This window comes from Canis lupus, chromosome 5, assembly GCF_048164855.1.
Source record: "Canis lupus baileyi chromosome 5, mCanLup2.hap1, whole genome shotgun sequence".
Lineage (NCBI taxonomy): Eukaryota > Metazoa > Chordata > Mammalia > Carnivora > Canidae > Canis > Canis lupus.
In genome coordinates, this window is record NC_132842.1 from 69,376,079 (window position 1) to 69,395,051 (window position 18,973).

Consider the following 18,973-nt stretch of genomic DNA (forward strand, 5'->3'; position numbering starts at 1 on the left):
TGCAGGGAGCCCGACATGGGACTCGATCCCAGAACTCCAGGACCACACCCTGGACTGAAGGCGGCACCAAACCTCTGAGCCACCGGGGCTGCCCAGGAAACTTTATTATGTAAATTCCACCTGACTCCTGGTGGATAAGGGTTTAGAGTTTTCGCTGGTGATTAATTTCTGTCCTTCCTGATGGGCAGTCCTTTACAAATTTATGTTTTAGGAATAGAGTGGGGAAGATAGGAAGCTTTACTTATATCTTCTCTCACTTGTCTTCAGCTCAAAATAATCTTTATGCGAGAGTGACATATATTTGACCACTTTTCACCTCCTTTCCTATTTATTTATTTATTTTTAATTAGGCTCCACACTGGGCCCTACATTGGGTGTGGAGAGTACTTAAATAAAAATTAGAAAAAATAAAACACTACAGATTAAAAAATTACTGTTGGTATTTTTTTCATTCTTATCAATTATGAATTTAAAGAGAATTAAAGCTTTAATATTTATGTTTTTTTTTTTCCAGGAATAAGGTATTCAAATCCCACTCGTGTATCCTGAGGTTATTTTTAAATATTTCATATATATATATATTTTTTGAGTAATCTTTATGCCCAGTGTGGGGCTCAAGCTCATGACCTTGAGATCAAGAGTTGCATGCTGTACTGAGCCAGATAGGCACCCCACATCTTTGTTGTTTCTGATGTAAGTGTAAAGGATTTTTTTTTTTTAAGATTTATTTATTTCAGAGAGAGCAAGCAGGGGGTAGGAGCAGAGGGAGAGAGAGAGAAACTCAGGCAGACTCCACATCGAGCACCAAGCCTGATGAGCTCAGTCCCATGACCTATGAGAACACAACCTGAGCCAAAACCAAGAGTAGGATGCTCAATTGATTGTGCCACCCAGGTCCTCAGCAAATAATCTTTTCTTCCATGATATCTATCAGCCCTGTTACTGACTATAATTGTGAAAGCTATTGAGTTGTGTAATTTTTTACACTGACTTTTTATGAAATTCTCTTTTTTTTATGAAATTCTCTTAGAGTTAGTATAATTTTCAGTAAATATTTTTAGGTAATCATCCCCAAATTTTTTTCCTTGCATACTTTGAATATTGTATACTCTACTGTATTATCATAATATTGTATTATAAAACGGTTTTCTTTCCTCCGGCACCACTTTTTTTTTTTTTAAGATTTTAGTATTAGAGAGCATAGCAGAGGAAAAGGGAGAGTGAGAATCTGGAGAGCATGGCCTGAGCTGAATGAAATCAAGACCCAGATATTGAACCAACTGAGCCATCCAGGTGCGCCCCCCTCCGACACCACTTCTAACATCAAATGTGTGGTTTTTCCACATCAAGCAGTTTTCCAGTTCTGTGACACCAAGTAGGTGTCCCATCAATTCAGTTCTGACACAGACTCCCTGGAATTAGCACATACCCCACCTGTTAAGGGCTCAGTTCCACAAGACTGCTCCCACTTCAGACACGAGCCCCAAATGGGGCACCCAGGCTACCTATACTTCTGCCTAGCCAGTTGCAGTTTCTGGCGGTCCCACACATCCCTCTCCAGCCCCCCTTGGGCTCAAGTTTAATAATTTCTAGAACAATTCACAGAACACAGGTAAAAGCTTTATTTAGGTTTATCCATTTATTATAGGGGGATGTAACCAAGGAACAATCAAATGAAGACTGTGCATTGGGCAGGGTATGGGGAGAGAGGCTTTTAGCTTCTGTACCCGCTCTGGACTTGTCATCCTCCTAGCACCTTGATGAGTCCACCAATGAGATGGTCTCCCAAGTCTCTTTAAGAGTCTATAGATCAGTTTTCTGCTCCACCCTCCACAGGCTGGACACACACCCATGGGTGGTGAGAGGGTGGAGCTAAAAGTTCCCATTCTTTAATCATGTGTTTGATCATGGTGACTGCCCTGTTCTAAGGCTACTGGGGAGCCCTACCCTGAGTAACCTTTAATAGCAGAGACTCAAAAAAAAAAAAAAAAATAGCAGAGACTCAGTGTGGACAGAAGAGGATAATTAATGAATAACAAGACACTCCTATCACTTAGGAAAATCCAAGGGTTTTAGGAGCTTTTCCAGAAACCAGGGACAAAGACCAAATATATATATTCTATTATACTACAAAAACATTCAGTAAATACAGCAATTAAGAATGAGAGAAGAAATAAAATTAAACTTTAATTTGTTGTACAGAAAAAAACTTTGCTCAAAAGTCCTGTTAATGTTTTTATATTTCATGATTATATCTATAAAGATATATTTATATGGGTTACATTAATCTGTTTCCTAATAATTGGATCTTAACATTCCAGGAGTAAATCCTACTTGGTCATACTGGATTCTACCTGCCAACATTTTGTACAGTCTTTGAATTTATTTAATATGAGATTAGTCTGTATTTTCTGCTGGTTTCATTTCTTTCCACAAACAGCCCCCAGACTTCCCCCCAGGCTTCTCTTGTAGTTGTTTTTCCTTTTAGACTCAGCATAGTTGTCATCTCACTTATTCATTCAGCAGTATGATTGAATACCTGTTGTGGGGACGCATGGGTGGTTCCATGTTTGAGCGTCTGCCTTTGGCTCAGGTCTTGATCCTGGTTCCTATATCAGGCTTCCCACACGGAGCCTACTTCTCCCTCTGCTTATATCTCTGCCTCTTTGTGTGTCTCATGAATAAATAAGTAAAATCTTTTTTTTTTTTTAAGAACACCTGTTGTGTATTGGGCACTTAGCAGAAATTGGGAGCAAGGGAATGAACAGACAGATTGAGGTTACCCTTAGTCTCTTGGCTCTTACAGTGTTAAGTCTTGATTCCTTTGGGAATTCTTACCTGAACCCCTCAGTCCAACTTAAATTTATTTTATTTCCTGTTTTGTCCTATATTTTTCACTTCTCAAAGTGTGGTCTTTGGACCCCTGGGGTTTCCCAGATCTTTTCAGAGGATCTGTAATATCAAAACTACTTTCATAATAATACTGAGGTATTGGGCAGCTCGAGTGGCTCAGCAGTTTAGCGTCGCCTTCAGCCTAGGTCCTGATCCTGGAGACCCTGCTTCTCCCTCTGCCTGTGTCTTTGCCCCCTGCCCTCTCTCTCTGTGTGTCTCTCATGAGTAAAAATAAAAAAATAAATAAATAAATAAATAAATAAATAAATAAATCTTAAAAAAAAATAATACTGAGGTATATGCTCTTTCTCTATGTTGACATTTGTGTCAATGGTGCAAAAGCACTGGTAGGGGAAAGAAAGCTGCTGTCCCCTTAGCACAGGTTGAGGTGGCCACCCCAAACTCTGCTGGTAGTCCCTTTGTGCAGTACCACTGTGCACTTAAAAGAAAAAGTCATTTTGAATTGAAGATGTCTTTGATGAATCAGTAAAGCCTGTCCATTTTACTGAATCTTGACCACCAAGTACATGTCTTTTTAATATTCTGTGAAACAAAATGGAAAGTATGCATAAAGTGTTTCTACTGCTTGTCAAAGTATTGATGATTACCTTGAGGAAAAGAACTTGTGTAATTGAGTTATGAGCTGGGTTTTTGTTTTGTTTTTATTTTTCATGAAACCCTTTTTTTCCCCCTCCAAAGAATGACTGTGAAAGATGTAGTATTGTTATTCAAACAGGGGTATTTGGCAGATAATTTCTTTAAAGTGCCTTTATGTCAAGGAAAATAATACATTTGTTGGCAATGATTAAATTCAAGCTTTGGAGTAAAATTCAAATTTTGGAAAACTTATATCTGCCTGCCATCATGAGCTTGACAGTTTCCTAGTGCTTAAAGACCTTTCTTTTTTTTTTTTTTTTTAAGATTTTTATTTATTTATTTATGAGAGACACATAGAGGGAGAGAGGCAGAGACACAGGCAGAGGGAGAATCAGGCTCCATACAGGGAGCCCAACGTAGGACTTGATCCCAGGATCATGCCCTGGGCTGAAGACGGCACTAAACCACTGAGCCACCCAGGCTGCCCCACTTAAAGACCTTTCTGATGAGATTGGTGATGATATTTACAAGTATATCTGTATGTAATTTCATTCTGTATAACTAAATATGTCAACATTATCTGTATAAATCAATGAATTGGTATTTTTGACTTGTTATGCAATCAGGCACAGATAAGATCTATTCTAGGCACAGGATAGAGCAATGGATTTCAATGTCACAGAGTATGAAAAATTCATTTTTACAGCTTCAAATTCCACATTGCAACTAACCTTTAAAAAATTAGTGTTTCAGGGGCACCTAGGTGATGCAGTTAAGGGTCAGACTCTTGGTTTTGGCTCAGGTTGTGAGTTGGAGCCCCTAGTCAGGGTCCATGCTCAGCTTTGAGTCTGCTTAAGACTCTCTTCCTCTCCCTCTCCCCCTCCCCACTGCACACTCTCACACCTTCTCTCTCTCAAATAAATAAATCTTTTTCTTTTTTTAAAAGATTTTATTTATTTATTCACAAGAGACACAAAGAGAGAAAGGCAGAGACACAGGTAGAGGGAGAAGCAGGCTCCATGCTGGAAGCCCGATGCGGGATTCAATTCCAGGACTCCAGAATCACACCCTGAGTCAAAGGCAGATGCTCAACCGCCGAGCCACCCAGGCATCCCAAATAAATAAATCTTTAAAAGAAATTTAAAAAACCTAGCATGTTTCTAGTTTTGGTTGTAGCATCAAGGAAGACTATAAAGTTTTTTCAAAAGCAATTAAGATACTCCTTTTCCTCCTATGAGGTTGATTTTATATATGTACTTCAGCTAAATCAACATATTATATGTAACACGTTGAAAGTCAGACATTAAAAGTATTTGTGGGTGCCTCGGTGACTCAGTCGGTTAAGTGTCTGCCTTTGGCTCAGGTCGTAGTCTCGGGGTCTTGGGATCAAGCCCCACATTAGGCTCTAGGCTCAATTTAGAGTCTGCATGTCTTTCTCCTTCTGTTCTTCCTTTCACTCTCTCTCTCAAACAACTAAGATCTTTAAAAAAATACTTCCATGAAAAGTGCCACTCTTCTCACTAAAGTTTTGGGGGAAATATGGTTATTTTCTTATAAAGCTATGCAATATGTTATTTTTTTAAAGATTTTATTTATTCACGAGAGATACAGAGAGATAGGCAGAGACATAGGCAGAGGGAGAAACAGGCTCCCTGCAGGGAGCCCGATGCGGAACTTGATCCCCGGACCCTGGGATCATGCCCTGAGCCAACGGCAGACCCTCAACCACTAAGCCACCCAGGCGTCCTGCAGTTTATGTTAAGTAAAGTGTTTTTTTTTTAAAGATTTTATTTATTTATTCATAGAGACGCAGAGAGAGAGAGAGAGAGAGAGAGAGGGAGGCAGAGACACAGGCAGAGGGAGAAGCAGGCACCATGCAGAAAGCCTGCCGTGGGACTCGATCCAGGGTCTCCAGGATCACGCCCTGGGCTGCAGGTGGCGCTAAACCGCTGGTTTTATTATTATTTTTAAAATTTTGTTTTTAAGTAATATCTTCCCCCAACATGGGGCTTGAACTTAAAACAAGTTGCATGCTCTACTTACTGAGCCAGCAAGGTACCCCAGTTTTGTTTGTTTTATTTATTTATTTATTTAATTTATTTATTTGTTATGTTTTTATTGGAGTTCAATTTGCCAACATATAGCATAACACCCAGTGCTCATCCTGCCCAAGTGTCCCCCTCAGTGCCCATCACCCAGTCACCCCAACCCCCTCACCCACCTCCCCTTCCAGTACCCCTTGTTCATTTCCCAGAGTTTGGTGTCTCTCATGTTTTGTCATCCTCACTGATATTTTCACTCATTTTCTCTCCTTTCCCTTTATTCCCTTTCACTAATTTTTATATTTCCCAAATGAATGAGATGATATAATGTTTGTTCTCCTCTGATTGACTTATTTCACTCAGCATAATACCCTCCAGGTCCATCCACCTCGAAGCAAATGTTGGGTATTTGTCGTTTCTAATGGCTGAGTAATATTCCATTGTATACATATACTACATCTTATTTTTCCTTTTTTTTTTTTTAAAGATATTTTATTTATTTATTCATGAGAGACACAGAGTGAGAGAGGCAGAGACACAGGCAGGGAGCCTGACGTGGGACTCGATCCCGGGTCTCCAGGATCATGCCCTGGGCTGAAGGCGGCGCTAAACCACTGGGTCACCTGGGCTGCCCTATCCATTCATTTTTTTTTGATGGACACTGAGGCTCCTGCCTTAGTTTGGCTATGGTAGACATTGCTGCTATAAACATCGGGGTGCAGGTGTTCCGGCATTTCACTGCATCTATCTTTGGGGCAAATCCCCAGCAGTGCAATTGCTGGGTCGTAGGGCAGATCTATTTTTAACTCTTTGAGGAACCTCCACACAGTTTTCCAGAGTGGCTGTACCAGTTCACATTCCCACCAACAGTGCAAGAGGGTTCCCCTTTCTCCACATCCTTTCCAACATTTGTTGTTTCTTGTCTTGTTAATTTTCACCATTCTCACTGGTGTGAGGTATGGTATCTCATTGTGGTTTTGATTTGTATTTCCTTGATGGCCAGTGATGCGGAGGATTTTCTCATGTGCTTGTTGTTATTTTTAAATGAATTAATAAGTATTTTTAAATTTTTGGGTTAAAATTTCTAGAATGGAGGCAGCCCGGGTGGCTCAGCGGTTTAGTGCCGCCTTCAGCCCAGGGCCTGATTCTGGAGACCCAAGATCGAGTCCCATGTCAGGCTGCTTACATAGAGCCTGCTTCTCCCTCTGCCTGTGTCTCTGCCTCTCTCTCGCTCTGTGTGTCTCTCATGAATAAATAAATAAAATCTTAAAAAAAAATTTCTAGAATGGTTAATACTGACACATACAACCCATATAAACCAAACCTTTTTGGGGTCTTCAAAAATATTTGAGTAAAGAGTTCTTTTTATTCTTTTAATTTATTTATTCATGATAGACATAGAGAGAGAGAGGCAGAGACACAGGCAGAGGGAGAAGCAGGCTCCATGCCGGGAGCCCCACACAGGACTCGATCCTGGGACTCCAGGATCGCGCCCTGGGCCAAAGGCAGGCGCTAAACTGCCGAGCCACCCAGGGATCCCCCGAGTAAAGAGTTCTTGAGACCAAAAACTGAGAACTACTGCCTGTAACAGTCTGTCATTGTCCGTTTAAATTGTTTTTTAAAGATTTGTTTATTTATATTTAGAAAGTGAGGGAGTTCGCAAGTGCAGAGGGGCAGAGGGAGAGGGAAGGATTCTCAAGCCAACTCCACACTGAGGCTGGAGCTGACACAGGACTCAATCTCACACCTCAGATCACCACCTGCGCTGAAACCAAGAGTTGGATGTTCAACCAACTGAACCACCCAGGAGCCCCCTTTTAACTTGTTTTTATTTAAATCAAGGTATGATTTACATGTATAGTAAAAGTGCTCAGATCTTAAGTGTAAAGTTCAATAAGTTTGATAAACAGAGGGGCGCCAGGCTGGCTTAGTTGGCAGAGCATACAACTCTTGATCTCAAGGTTTTTAAGTTCGAATCCCATGTTGAGTGTTGGGTGTAGAGATTACTTAAAAATAAAATGTTTTTTAAAAACCTCGGTAAACAGATACATACATGTATTTATCATTGGAGTGTGTCATACATTGGATTGTAACCAAACTCCAATCAGACCATAGAACATTTCCATCACCCTAGAAAGTCCCCTTTTGCTTTTTTCCTGTCAGCCTTCACATCCTTACTCTGAGACAGTTTGGATTTCTATCACCAGAGCTTAATTTTGCCTGTTTTTCAGAGTTTCACGCAAGCGGAACTACCCAGTATAGATTCTTTCATGCCTGGCTTCTTCACTGAGTATCAAAAATAAATACAGCTGGATATTAAAGTGGTGAATGGGATTTTATTCAGTAACTACAGTAGGAGAAAGAGCTGAGCCCATTCCAAATTGCACAGAGGTGATGGAGCCTTTCAAGGGTGAATGCAGAAGGGGGAGAGCAGGGGCTCAGGAGAGTCAGAGATGTGAAACATTACAAATGGTTAGTCTGTGTAAATTCAATTAGGCCTACAGCATTTGGTAGCAGGCACTATCCTCCCACAGGGACTGAGGGTCCTTCCTGATGATTACATTTCAAAGGAGTCCTTGAGAAGGACCCTGCTGAGTTGTAAGAGATAAATATTCACTGTGGTAAGCCCTTTTTAGTAAATGCTCTGAGAAAGGGAGGTTAAAGGCCTATTGTCAGATTTTGGCTGTAGCGAACAGTAAATTCTGGTGGTTGTAGCGCTTTCTCCAGCAGGCAGTCTAGCTTGGGCTGGGGTGATCCTAGGAACAAGGCTTATGCTGTTGGAAGCCCAGCTGTGCTAAAGTTTCACTCTTGGCACAGGGGTTTTGGATAGAGGGGTTACGTGCTGAGAGTTCTGCAGTTTTCATTTAATATTTTTGAGATTCATGTTAATGAGTGAGTCATTAGGTCACACTGTTTTATCACTGAGCAGTATTGCATTGTGTCTTTATCTGTTTTCTTATTGGTGGATACTCAGTTTTTAATTTTGGGGGAAAAGTTGCTGTGAGCATTCCAGACATATGCTTTCATTTTTCTAGGGTTAATGCCTGTCATTTTCTTTTAACTTGCTTATCATCTCTTCTGGTCCTTTCCTAGTGCCTAAAACATATTAAGTCTATGGAAATATTTTCGAGTGAATTAGAGAAGAATTTGAACTTTGAATACCACCGAAAGTCTATTATGGTGCAAAGTCTACTAACTTGGTGCCCAGGACTTCTCAATTCTAGGCCCAGCTTTGCCTCTAATCAACAGTAGTCTTTAACAAGTCACACGATCTCTCTGGATTTCAGATTTTTTTCCTTTTTAAAAAAATTTTATAAAAATAATCTTTACACCCAACATGGGGCTCGAACTCATGACTCCAAGATCAAGTGTCCCATGTTCTACAGACCAAGCCAGCCAGGCACCCCAGGTTTTTTCTTGTGAGGGAATTACAATAAATGAGCTACATGGCTTCCTTCTAGCTTGAATATTCTATGAGCCTAAGTGGGAAGGACTGATGGAAGTCCTGATACCAGTGAAGAATATACTGTGAATTGTTGAGATAACAGGACCAGGGACGCCTGGGTGGCTTAGCAATTAAGTGCCTGCCTTCAGCCCAGGTGTGATCTGGAGTTCTGGATCGAGTCCCACATCAGGCTTCCTGTATGGAACCTGTTTCTCTCTCTGCCTCTCTCTCTCTCTCTCTGTGTCTCTCATGAATAAATAAATAAAATCTTAAAAAAAAAATTTACTTATTTGAGAGAAAGAGGAAAAAGCAAGGAGGGTTTGGGGGGCAGTGGAGGATGGAGAAGCAGACTCCCTGCTGAGCCAGGATCTCGACACAGGGCTCAATCCTAGGACTCTGAGATTATGACCTGAGCCGAAGGCGGACACCCAGGTGCTCCAAAGGATAATGTTCTTAATTATGAACTAGAGTTTTCTTGTGATTTGCAAGTCACATTTAATGACCTATATATTTTTCCCTCTCCCCCTCAGATTTGGATCATACAGCAGATGTCCAGTGAGTACACCTGCAATTTATGCCTTTGAAATCATGTTCTTAAGTAGGAAGTCTGATGTTTTAATCTTGATGTCCCTAGTTTTAATTCTCTCTTCCTGTTTTGGTTCCTTTACAACATGAAAATGATGGTTCGAAAGAACTCGGTTTCTGTGCCATTAAATTGATTGAGGCCTTTGGATTTGTATTATCATGCTGATCTTATTTTGACTTTGCTGTCAAGTTTTCTGTCTTGCTGTAGATTTTATTATACAGGGCATGAATGTATTTCTTTAGGTTACATGCATGGGGAGATACTCTGGAGGAAGCATTTGAGCAATGTGCAATGGCCATGTTTGGTTACATGACAGATACTGGGACTGTGGAGCCTCTGCAAACAGTAGAAGTAGAAACCCAAGGTAAACCAATTTATTCACTGGGGAAGACATTGTCATGCAAATGTGCAGGGTTCTACCAAATTTCAGTACATTTTCATAGTAAGAACAACAAAATTAATTATTAGCCTGTTCATCCTCTTTCAGCTAGCCTAAGAAATTCCATGCACTTTTAAATTCAAATAAATTTTCAGAGATAAGAGTTATTAAACATGGGACGCCTGGGTGGCTCAGTGGTTGAGCATCTGCCTTTGGCTCAGGGCGTGATCCTGGGGTCCAGGGATCAAGTCCCACATCGGGCTCCCTATATGGAGCCTGCTTCTCCCTCTGCCTGTGTCTCTGCCTCTCTCTCTCTCTCTGTGCCTTTCATGAATAAATAAAATCTTTAAAAATAATTAAAAAAAAGAATTACTAAACATCATACTATCATAATTCTTCTTGATCCTATGTAGGAGATGACTTACAGTCTCTTCTGTTTCACTTTTTGGATGAATGGCTTTATAAGTTCAGTGCTGATGAATTCTTCATACCCCGGGTAAGCAAGGATTTTTCTTTTTTACTGAGCAAATGGGTTCTTAGTTCAGATTTTAAAAGGACAAGTGATTGAGAGTAGAACACATGAGGCAAAACCAAGCCATACAGATACATAAGGTGATACTGATTTGCAGAAAACAGGGACTTCTTGGTTAACCTGACTTTGCCTGTGTATATGCATTTTGTAATATTACCATATATTTGTCACTAATCAGGATTGTTTTATAAGAATGCACCTGCTATCTTCACCCAAACTTTTTATGTCTCCCAAGTTTGAGCTATATTTATGACCACCCATATGTTCCTTTGTCCCATGTGAAGTTTAGTAGCTCTGCCATGTTGGCCTAAATTTAAAAATTCCTCTCAGTTTTCCTTAACATGAAAAAGGAAAAGCAAAATGGAGATTGCTTGTTGCCAGCCTTGAGAAGGGAACCGCTCTCCAACATCATTGTTAACCTAACACACAGGGGCCCTCCTGGCTTCTACAACCTCTACATTCTCTCCCTTCCCAGCTCCACTACATACACTCTTCTAACTGGTCACTTGTCCTACAGAGTTCAGGAGCCTACAATGTTATATTGAAATGGGCTGTGAATGATTAAAATAGTTTATCATCCTATTCTATTTTACAGAGAAATTTCTTGACTTGTGTTTTTAGATTGTATGTTTTTCAAGAATATTTCCCTTGAATATGTAAGAAAAAAACCTTATTTCCTTGGAATATATTTAGTTTGTTATTCTACTTAACATTTTAGTTTTCTTTGCTTCAGAGAAGTTGTATGCTGTGATTTTCTAGAAAAGGGGATAACCTAGATATATTTTTTTGTAAATTATATTTGACTTACAATATATTAGTTCAGGTGTACAACATAGAGTTTTGACAATTATTAGATATGTTTTAATAGATGGTCTGTTATGAACACTTTTTAAAATTAAATTTTTTTTTCCTTTTTAGGAAGTGAAGGTACTTCAAATTGATCAAAGAAATTTCAAATTACGGTCAATTGGGTATGTTTTGAAAATCTTTTAAGTAGCAAGTCATAGAAGTCAGGAAAGTTGTTAAAATTCTTCACTGAACCTAGTAGGAAGACAGAAATGTTAAGTCAGAGGTCCAGTGGCATCTTCAGGTTAAGCTCTAAGAGCAAGGGCTTTGGTCCTCAGCTTTGGAGGATTAGAAATTTGTTAGAATGAAGTTGATAATTGGTTCTTGGACCTGATTCCCATCTTATTGATTTTTAGCGTAAAAATTTTTTGCATGAAGCCTGGCTTGGTGACAGGAAGCATTGATGATGCATCCTTCTCCTCACACCTGGACTCTGTTCAAACTGGCTCTTTCTCTTAACAAATTACACTTTTCCTTCCAGAGTTTGCAAACACTCGGTTAGATCTCTTTGATAGGGCTTGGTGTTTCCCAATTCTTTTCAGTCACTTAAAGCTATCTTTTAGTTATTTCTACATAAAGCCTATTTTTTCCCACTTTATGTTGAAGTTCTTTCTTTTTGTAAAGCAAGGTCTTTTATTCTTTCCCTCTCCTTTTTTCTTTATTTTTTAATGGGTAAGGAATCTGGCTTCTCCAACCATTTACTTAGCTAATAAATGGTTGAACAGAATTTTAAAGCTTTGTTCTTTTTTTTTTTTTTTTTAAAGCTTTGTTCTTTTGGGGCACCTCAGTGACATAGTGGCTTGAGTGTCCTGACTTGTTTTCAGCTCAGGTCATGAGCTCAGGGTCATGGGATCCAGCCCTGTTTTGGGTTCCGCGCTTGGTACAGAGTCTGTGTGGGATTCTGTCTCCCTCTCCCTCTGTACCCCCCCATCCCCCTGCTTTCTCCCTCTTCTCTCAAGTTTCTAAATTAAAAAAAGTGCTGTTCGTTCTGCTACCACTACTGCTTCTCCTACATGATCTCTAGTCACATTCATGTTGAAAGAAGAGAAGATACTTATCCCAGGTTCTAGGAGAGTACTTTTCTAGGGCCTTCTATATACAGGCCATGGACATTTCCTGAAAAGTTATAAAATGCAAACCAATTTAAGATCATATTATAGTATGTAGTATTTTGCATCTGCAGTACTCAGACCTGCTTTCTCCAATGCCTTGAGTACAGTGAAAATTTTGGACGTGTTACTCTATAATGAAACAATAGTCATTAAGCAACATTTATTGAGAATCTACCACATGCACACTATACTAGGGCTTTTTTTTTTTTTTTTAATGGCAACCATCAACCTTGTTGAAATAGCTATAGCATATAAATCCCTGAACAGCTGTATTCACTGACAATCAAACTGAAATTTATAGCTTCCTTATACCCCTCCCATCTCTTTGGGCTTTTTCATATCTTAACCACGTTTACAAAGCTCATTTTAAAATATGGAAAGGAGGGCAGGCTAGGTGGCTCAGCTGGGCAGCCTGGGTGGCTCAGCGGTTTAGCGCCACCTTCAGCTCATGGTGTGATCCTGGAGACCCAGGATTGAGTCCCACGTCAGGCTCCCTGCATGGAGCCTGCTTCTGCCTGTGTCTGTGCCTCTGTGTGTGTGCGTGTGTCTCCCATGAATAAATAAAATCTTAAAATAAATAAATAAATAAAATATGTAAAGGGCAAATAAATATTAAATCTTAGAAGTCTTAATCATTTTCTAATTTTCCTTCTCAAGGTGGGGAGAAGAATTTTCATTGTCCAAGCACCCTCAGGTATGTTTTTAAATCCAGCCATTAAAAATATTTTATACTTTCTTATCAAAAAGTCAGTACATGATAGTAAACTTCAGTGAGTTCTAATAAATTGATGTAAAGCCGTAAGTCTCCTCAGACTTCTCTGACCATATTATGTTTAAAGACTGATTTCACACATCTGATTTGATGGATTAGGTATCAGTACTTGAGTTCTAGGGTCAAGTTTGTTACAGATTTTTTTTTTAAAGATTTTATTTATTTATTCATGAGAGACAGAGAGAGAAAGAGAGAGAGGCAAAGACACAGGGAGAGGGAGAAGCAGGCTCCATGCAGGAGCCCGACATGGGACTTGATCCCGGGTCTCCTGGATCACGCCCTGGACTGAAAGCGGCCCTAAACCGCTGAGTCACCCGGGCTGCCCTGTTACAGATATTTTGTGGGACTTAAAAGTCCCATTGCCTTTGTGAGCTTCCGTATCTCCTCGTGTATTAAAGGTGTTGGACTAGGGAAACCTGGGTGGCTCAGTGGTTGAGCGCACAGGTGTGATCCTGGAGTCCCAGGATCAAGTCCCACGGGCTCCCTGCACGGAGCCTGCTTCTCTCTCTGCCTGTGTCTCTGCCTCTCTCTGTGTGTCTCTCATGAATAAATAATTAAAATATTTTTAAAAAATAAAGGTGTTGGATTGGATGTTCTCTAAAGTACCTTCTGCTTTCTGTGCCATTTCCAGATTCTGTGTTTGCTACCCTGTGTGGCTTTATTCTATACCAGTTGAATCTGCGGAAGAGGGGCAGGCACATTTTTTTTTTTCTGTAAAGGGCTGGATAATGTCTGAAGCTTTGTGGGACAAGAGTGACATGTGCAATATTCAGCTCCTCTATTGTATGTAGCTCTACAGCCACCACAGACAATACATAAATGAATGAATGTGGCTGTATTCCAGTAAAACTTCATGGACATTGAAATTTGAGTTTCATGCCATTTTCAAATGTCATGAGAGTCTTTAGTGCCCCTCCCCCCCATTTAGAAATGTAAAAACCATTCTTAGTGTGCAAGGCTGTACAAAACTAGGTGTCAGGCTGGATTTGGCCATGATTTGTAGTTTGCTGACCCCTGTGTTTAGGCCAAGGAGACCTAAATTAGTTGAGGGTGACTGGGGGGTCCTGGATGCTTCTAGTAGCTGCAGTATGATTTCTCTAAGCACAACATAATGAAATGAAGCCTGATGAGGGAACCTTGGAAGAGAAGCATAAATAGAAGAGAAACCAGCAGAAGGGGCCATGTGAATTTTAATAGAAAAGACATAGTGAAGTTTGCTTTTGAACCTATTATGTTTGAAGTGTATATTAGACATCTACATGGAGATGTCACATATGAGGCACTTGTCTGTAGGATGACTTATTCAGGAGATAGGTAGATCTGTAAATTTCAGTCTGGAAGCCAACCTGGAATAGGACGATATTTATAGCCATAGGGACTAGGTATGATTATCAAGGAGGGGGGAGGTGTAGATAAGAGAGAATATAGAGAGGACTGAGCTTTGGGGCACCAACTTTGGAAGGGATGGAGCCAAAAAGGAATAGAGAAGGAAAGCCTCATGAGGGGGTGCAAAAGAACAGGGGTGCCCTAAACCCAGATATCTCATGCTCTTGAGACTGCTCAAAGGCTGAGTGAGATGAGAATTGACAATTGACTATGGATTTACCTAATCAGTAGAAGGATGTATGGGTCAAAGAGCAAATGAATGAGAGATAGGGAAGTGGAGGTACTATATTGAGACAGTTCTTTCAAAGAGTTTGCAGAAACGGGGAATGTATGGATAGAACACTAATAGCCAGGGGCACCTGGGTGGCTTAGTTGGTTAAGCTTCTGCCTTTGGCTCAGGTCATGATCCCATGATTGAGCTGTGGATCCAGTTCCCTGCTCAGCAGGGAGCCTGCTTCTCCTCCCTCTGCCTCTCCCCCAGCTTGTACCTCTCTCTCTTCTCACTCACTCTTGTCTCTCAGATAAGTAAATAAATCTTAAAACAACAACAACAACAAAACCAGTAATAGCCAGAGGGGAACGTGGTTGGGAAAGGAGAAGTTTTTTGTTTTGTCTTGTTTTACCTAGGAGGTTTTGTAGTACCAGTGTATGCTCTGTGGAAGTGATCTAGGAACTTGGGGCAAATTGATCATGCTGGAGAGGGAGAGAATAATTTCAGAGCAGAGACCTTAAGTTGGCCAGGGGGGTGTGGGGTAGTGTGTTCAGGTTCAGGGGTCAGCCTTCTGATTGGAGCGGGGACGGACCATTCATTATAACAAGAGGTGAGAAAAAAAAATAACAAGAGGTGAGGCTAGTGTGAGTACAGATGCAGGAGATGGTAGATTTGATGGGGGAAGGTGAGCCAGTTTTTGCCCATTGCTTCTGTTTTCTCTAGGAGGCACAGCCAGAAGGTGAGAATGAGAGAGGGATGCTAGAGGTGAAGATGGAAAGTAATTGTTTCAGGGATACCCTGGTGGCTCACTGTGGAGTGCCTGCTTTTGGCTCAGGGGGTGGGATCCTGGAGTCCCGGGATCGAGTCCCATGTTGAGCTCCCTGCATGGAGCCTGTTTCTCTCTCTATGTCTCTGCCTCTCTCTCTGTGTCTCTCATGAATAAATAAAATTTAAAAAAAAAAAAAAGGAAAGTAATTGTTTCAGAGAGCGAGAAAGTGAATTTAGCGGCAAGTGTAGGATGATTGGTCAGTGCAGAGTACCCCTTTGAGACTGTGGATGTAATGTAAGGTGCTACCCCTTAGCATTGTGTGCCGCCATAGGCAGAAAGTTGAATTTGATTTAGGTTGTGGTTTCACCAGGTAATTATGGCAGAGAGCAAAAAAGCAGAGGTGAGTGCCTTTCAAATCTGTTTGTGAAGTCTTCAGATTTCTTTTGTGCCACAGAGCTAGCAAGTGCTAGTCACCTATTGCCTGATACATTTTACGCTGCATGGAATTATTATAGATTCTCTTCTAGAAGGAAGGAACCGAGAGAACATCTAGTCCTGTGGTTCTTTCTAAACCTGGGCTTAGGAAGGGGATTGTGATGTATCAGACATGTGGAGAGAGAGCCCCATGAGGTGAAGTGAGTAGGCAGCTGAGGAGGAGAGAGGAGTCTGTGCTCCTAGGGCCCAGGTCACACTGTAAGTGGGAGGTCTCAAGAAGGAGGCCTAACCCAGACAGTAGGAAAACCTTGGCCTCCTCTGCTCACCCCATTTGGTAAATGGAAAAGGATGCTGGAGGGGTCAGCCAGCCTCTGTAGCCAGGTGGAAACAAAGCCAGACTCAGAGCTCCAGCTCCTACCACGCACCAGTGCACGGGTTGCATCATTATCAGATGAGTGTGGCACGCTGTACAAGTAACTACTTGTTTCATGTGGGTTTTTAGTTTTTCAGAATAATAGCAAAATTTGGCCTGCCAATTGTTGCTAGAGTTAATGATTCTGATTTTGATGTTCACCTTTTCTTGTTTTTTCTCTCACCCTATCTTTAGGGAACTGAAGTCAAGGCAATAACCTACTCAGCAATGCAGGTCTATGATGAAGAGAAGCCAGAAGTTTTTGTGATCATTGACATTTAAGATACCAAAAAACAAAACCAAAAATCCCCTCTGAGACCCCTTTCTGATGAAGAACTGTTTTTTCTCTTCCTTTTTAGAAGATCCCATGGTAGAAACTTTACAGTGTCTGTTGATGTATGGAGATTTGCAGAACAAAACTTTTAAAGTGTGACTGTCAGAAATGGAACATCAAGTTGTGGCCTTGGTCCATGCTACCCAAATACTCAGACTTTAAAGAATTCTTCAGGTGGCAATTATGGCTTCTCATCTCTTAGTCTGTAGCAGCAGGTGCTCAGACCCTTCCAGTGGAATGCCTGGTCCCAAAAGGGACCAGTAATCTAAGTAGCAGCCCAAGAGACTCTGAATCTGCTACACTCTTAGGGAATCTAGTTTGAGAAAAATAATAATTTGAGAAATCCTACTACCAAGACTTGGCTTTTTTCCCAAATTGGTTAACACATTTTCTTTCTTTCTTTCTTTCCTTCCTTACTTTACTTTTCTTTTCTTTTCTTTTCTTTTCTTTTCTTTTCTTTTCTTTTCTTTTTTCTTTTCTTTTCTTTTCTTTCTTTTCTTTCTTTTCTTTCTTTCTTTCTTTTTTTTTAAATGTGGGGCCTGAATTCACAACCCTAAGCTGAGATGGAATCAGATGCTTAGCCAAGTAAGTCACCCAGGTGCCCCAACACATATATTTTCAATATATGCACTAAGAGAGGTTGTGTTTTAGATCGCTGTCGGATAGAGCCATCCTGTATTCCACTTGATTTTTTTTTTCTTCTTTTTAAGATTTTATTTATTTATTTGAGAGAAAGAGCGCACAAGCATGGGGAGCTGCAGAGGCTGAGGGAGAAGCAGGTTCCCAGCTGAGCAGGGAACCTGACACTAGGGCTCAGTCCCAGGGCCCCAGGATCATGACCTGAGCTGATGGCAGACACTCAACCATCTGAGCCACCCAGGCACCCCACCACTTGATTTTCTGAGAAGAAATAATTGTAGTTGAACAATTGGAAGACTTCTCTAGAAAGAGTTCTGAGTTTTTCTCATTTTTAAAGCGCTAATATATGGACACTATACTGTTTTCCCATAAGCAACCTTAAATACCCTTGCAGATGGGACCTTCCAACATGTAACTTTATATCAAAGCCAGTATATTTATATAGTTAAGGAAATAATTGTTCTACATTTCTTTGTTTTTTAAAAATTACCTAAGTTCTTTTTTTTTTTTTTTTTTAAGATTTTATTCATTCATGATAGAGAGAAGCAGAGACACAGGCAGAGGGAGAAGCAGAAGCAGGCTCCACACTGGGAGCCCGATGCAGGACTAGATCCTGGGACTCCAGGATCGTGCCCTGGGCCAAAGGCAGGCGCCAAACCGCTGAGCCACCCAGGGATCCCTAAGTTCTTTGTTGTTGGAAAACCATGTTAAAGTGATCTGAATTTTTCAAAATAGGTAACTTTAAAAAAATGAAACTTCTTTTGTTTGATTTGCAACATTATTCTTTTCTCTGTTGGCTGTTGCTGCATTCTTTGTTGCTACTACAAGAGTTTGCAAAGTTGCTATTTATTCACACATACATAGAAAAGATTGCCACTGGGTGGTGCCAGATATCATTATAGCCAGCTAAACTTGATCTAAAAGGAAGGGATGGTCTGTGAGCTTTACTAAGTGTTCTGAGCCCTGTGATACTTTTCTCTGGGTATTTAACAGAAAGTAGAGGTAATGGAGACTAGACCAAGAGCCATGGTTTAAATAGTAACTCTTAAAATGAATACATACCTTTTTTTAGGATGAATTCCCAGGCTGACATAGGGCTATCTTCATGAACCCCTTTGAACATCATGGACCATTTGGGGCATTGATTGTGAAGCTGAGCAGTGGGATATTGTGAGTCCAGTAGAAGAGCTGAAACCAGATAGGAAGAACTCTTGGGATGTATTAAGCCAAGTAGGACACAAACTTGACTACGAAAAAAAATAGCCACACCTCTTACCACCAGGGCTGTATAATGGGGTTCTAAAAGCAAGTCAAATGTAATTATGCAATACAAATTATATTCCTTTTCATTTATAATAAATTTGTAATTTTTAAAAATTTTATGTGAATTTTAAAATGCAGTTTGTATTTTTAAATATTGCCAAAATGAAGATAACTGAATAGAAGGAAAATGAGTGTTGCCCTCTGTGAAGGCATTTTTTTTTTTAAGATTTTATTTATTTATTCATGAGAGACACAGAGAGGCAGAGACATAGGCAGAGGGAGAAGCAGGCTCCATGCAGGAAGCCTGATGTGGGACTCAAT

The 18,973-nt window shown here is 40.5% G+C and overlaps 1 protein-coding gene across 11 annotated transcripts in view; it reads left to right on the forward strand.

The window, feature by feature from the left end:
• Nucleotides 1-18,771, forward strand: part of ZBTB8OS (zinc finger and BTB domain containing 8 opposite strand) — a 23,841-nt gene extending 5,070 nt beyond the window's left edge. For 4 of the 11 annotated variants that reach the window (XM_072827234.1, XM_072827233.1, XM_072827231.1 and 1 more), the window contains 7 exons: nucleotides 1,183-1,293; nucleotides 9,507-9,531; nucleotides 9,805-9,926; nucleotides 10,355-10,437; nucleotides 11,392-11,444; nucleotides 13,089-13,125; nucleotides 17,909-18,771. In XM_072827234.1, coding sequence (XP_072683335.1) covers nucleotides 1,183-1,293; nucleotides 9,507-9,531; nucleotides 9,805-9,926; nucleotides 10,355-10,437; nucleotides 11,392-11,444; nucleotides 13,089-13,125; nucleotides 17,909-18,100 — 623 coding nt within the window. In that variant the 3' untranslated portion in view covers nucleotides 18,101-18,771. Of the gene's footprint in view, nucleotides 1-1,182; nucleotides 1,294-9,506; nucleotides 9,532-9,804; nucleotides 9,927-10,354; nucleotides 10,438-11,391; nucleotides 11,445-13,088; nucleotides 13,126-16,611 lie in introns of all 11 variants that reach the window. The other 7 variants (XM_072827238.1, XM_072827235.1, XM_072827237.1 and 4 more) reach the window with 7 other exon arrangements.
• Nucleotides 18,772-18,973: the final 202 nt, after the last annotated feature.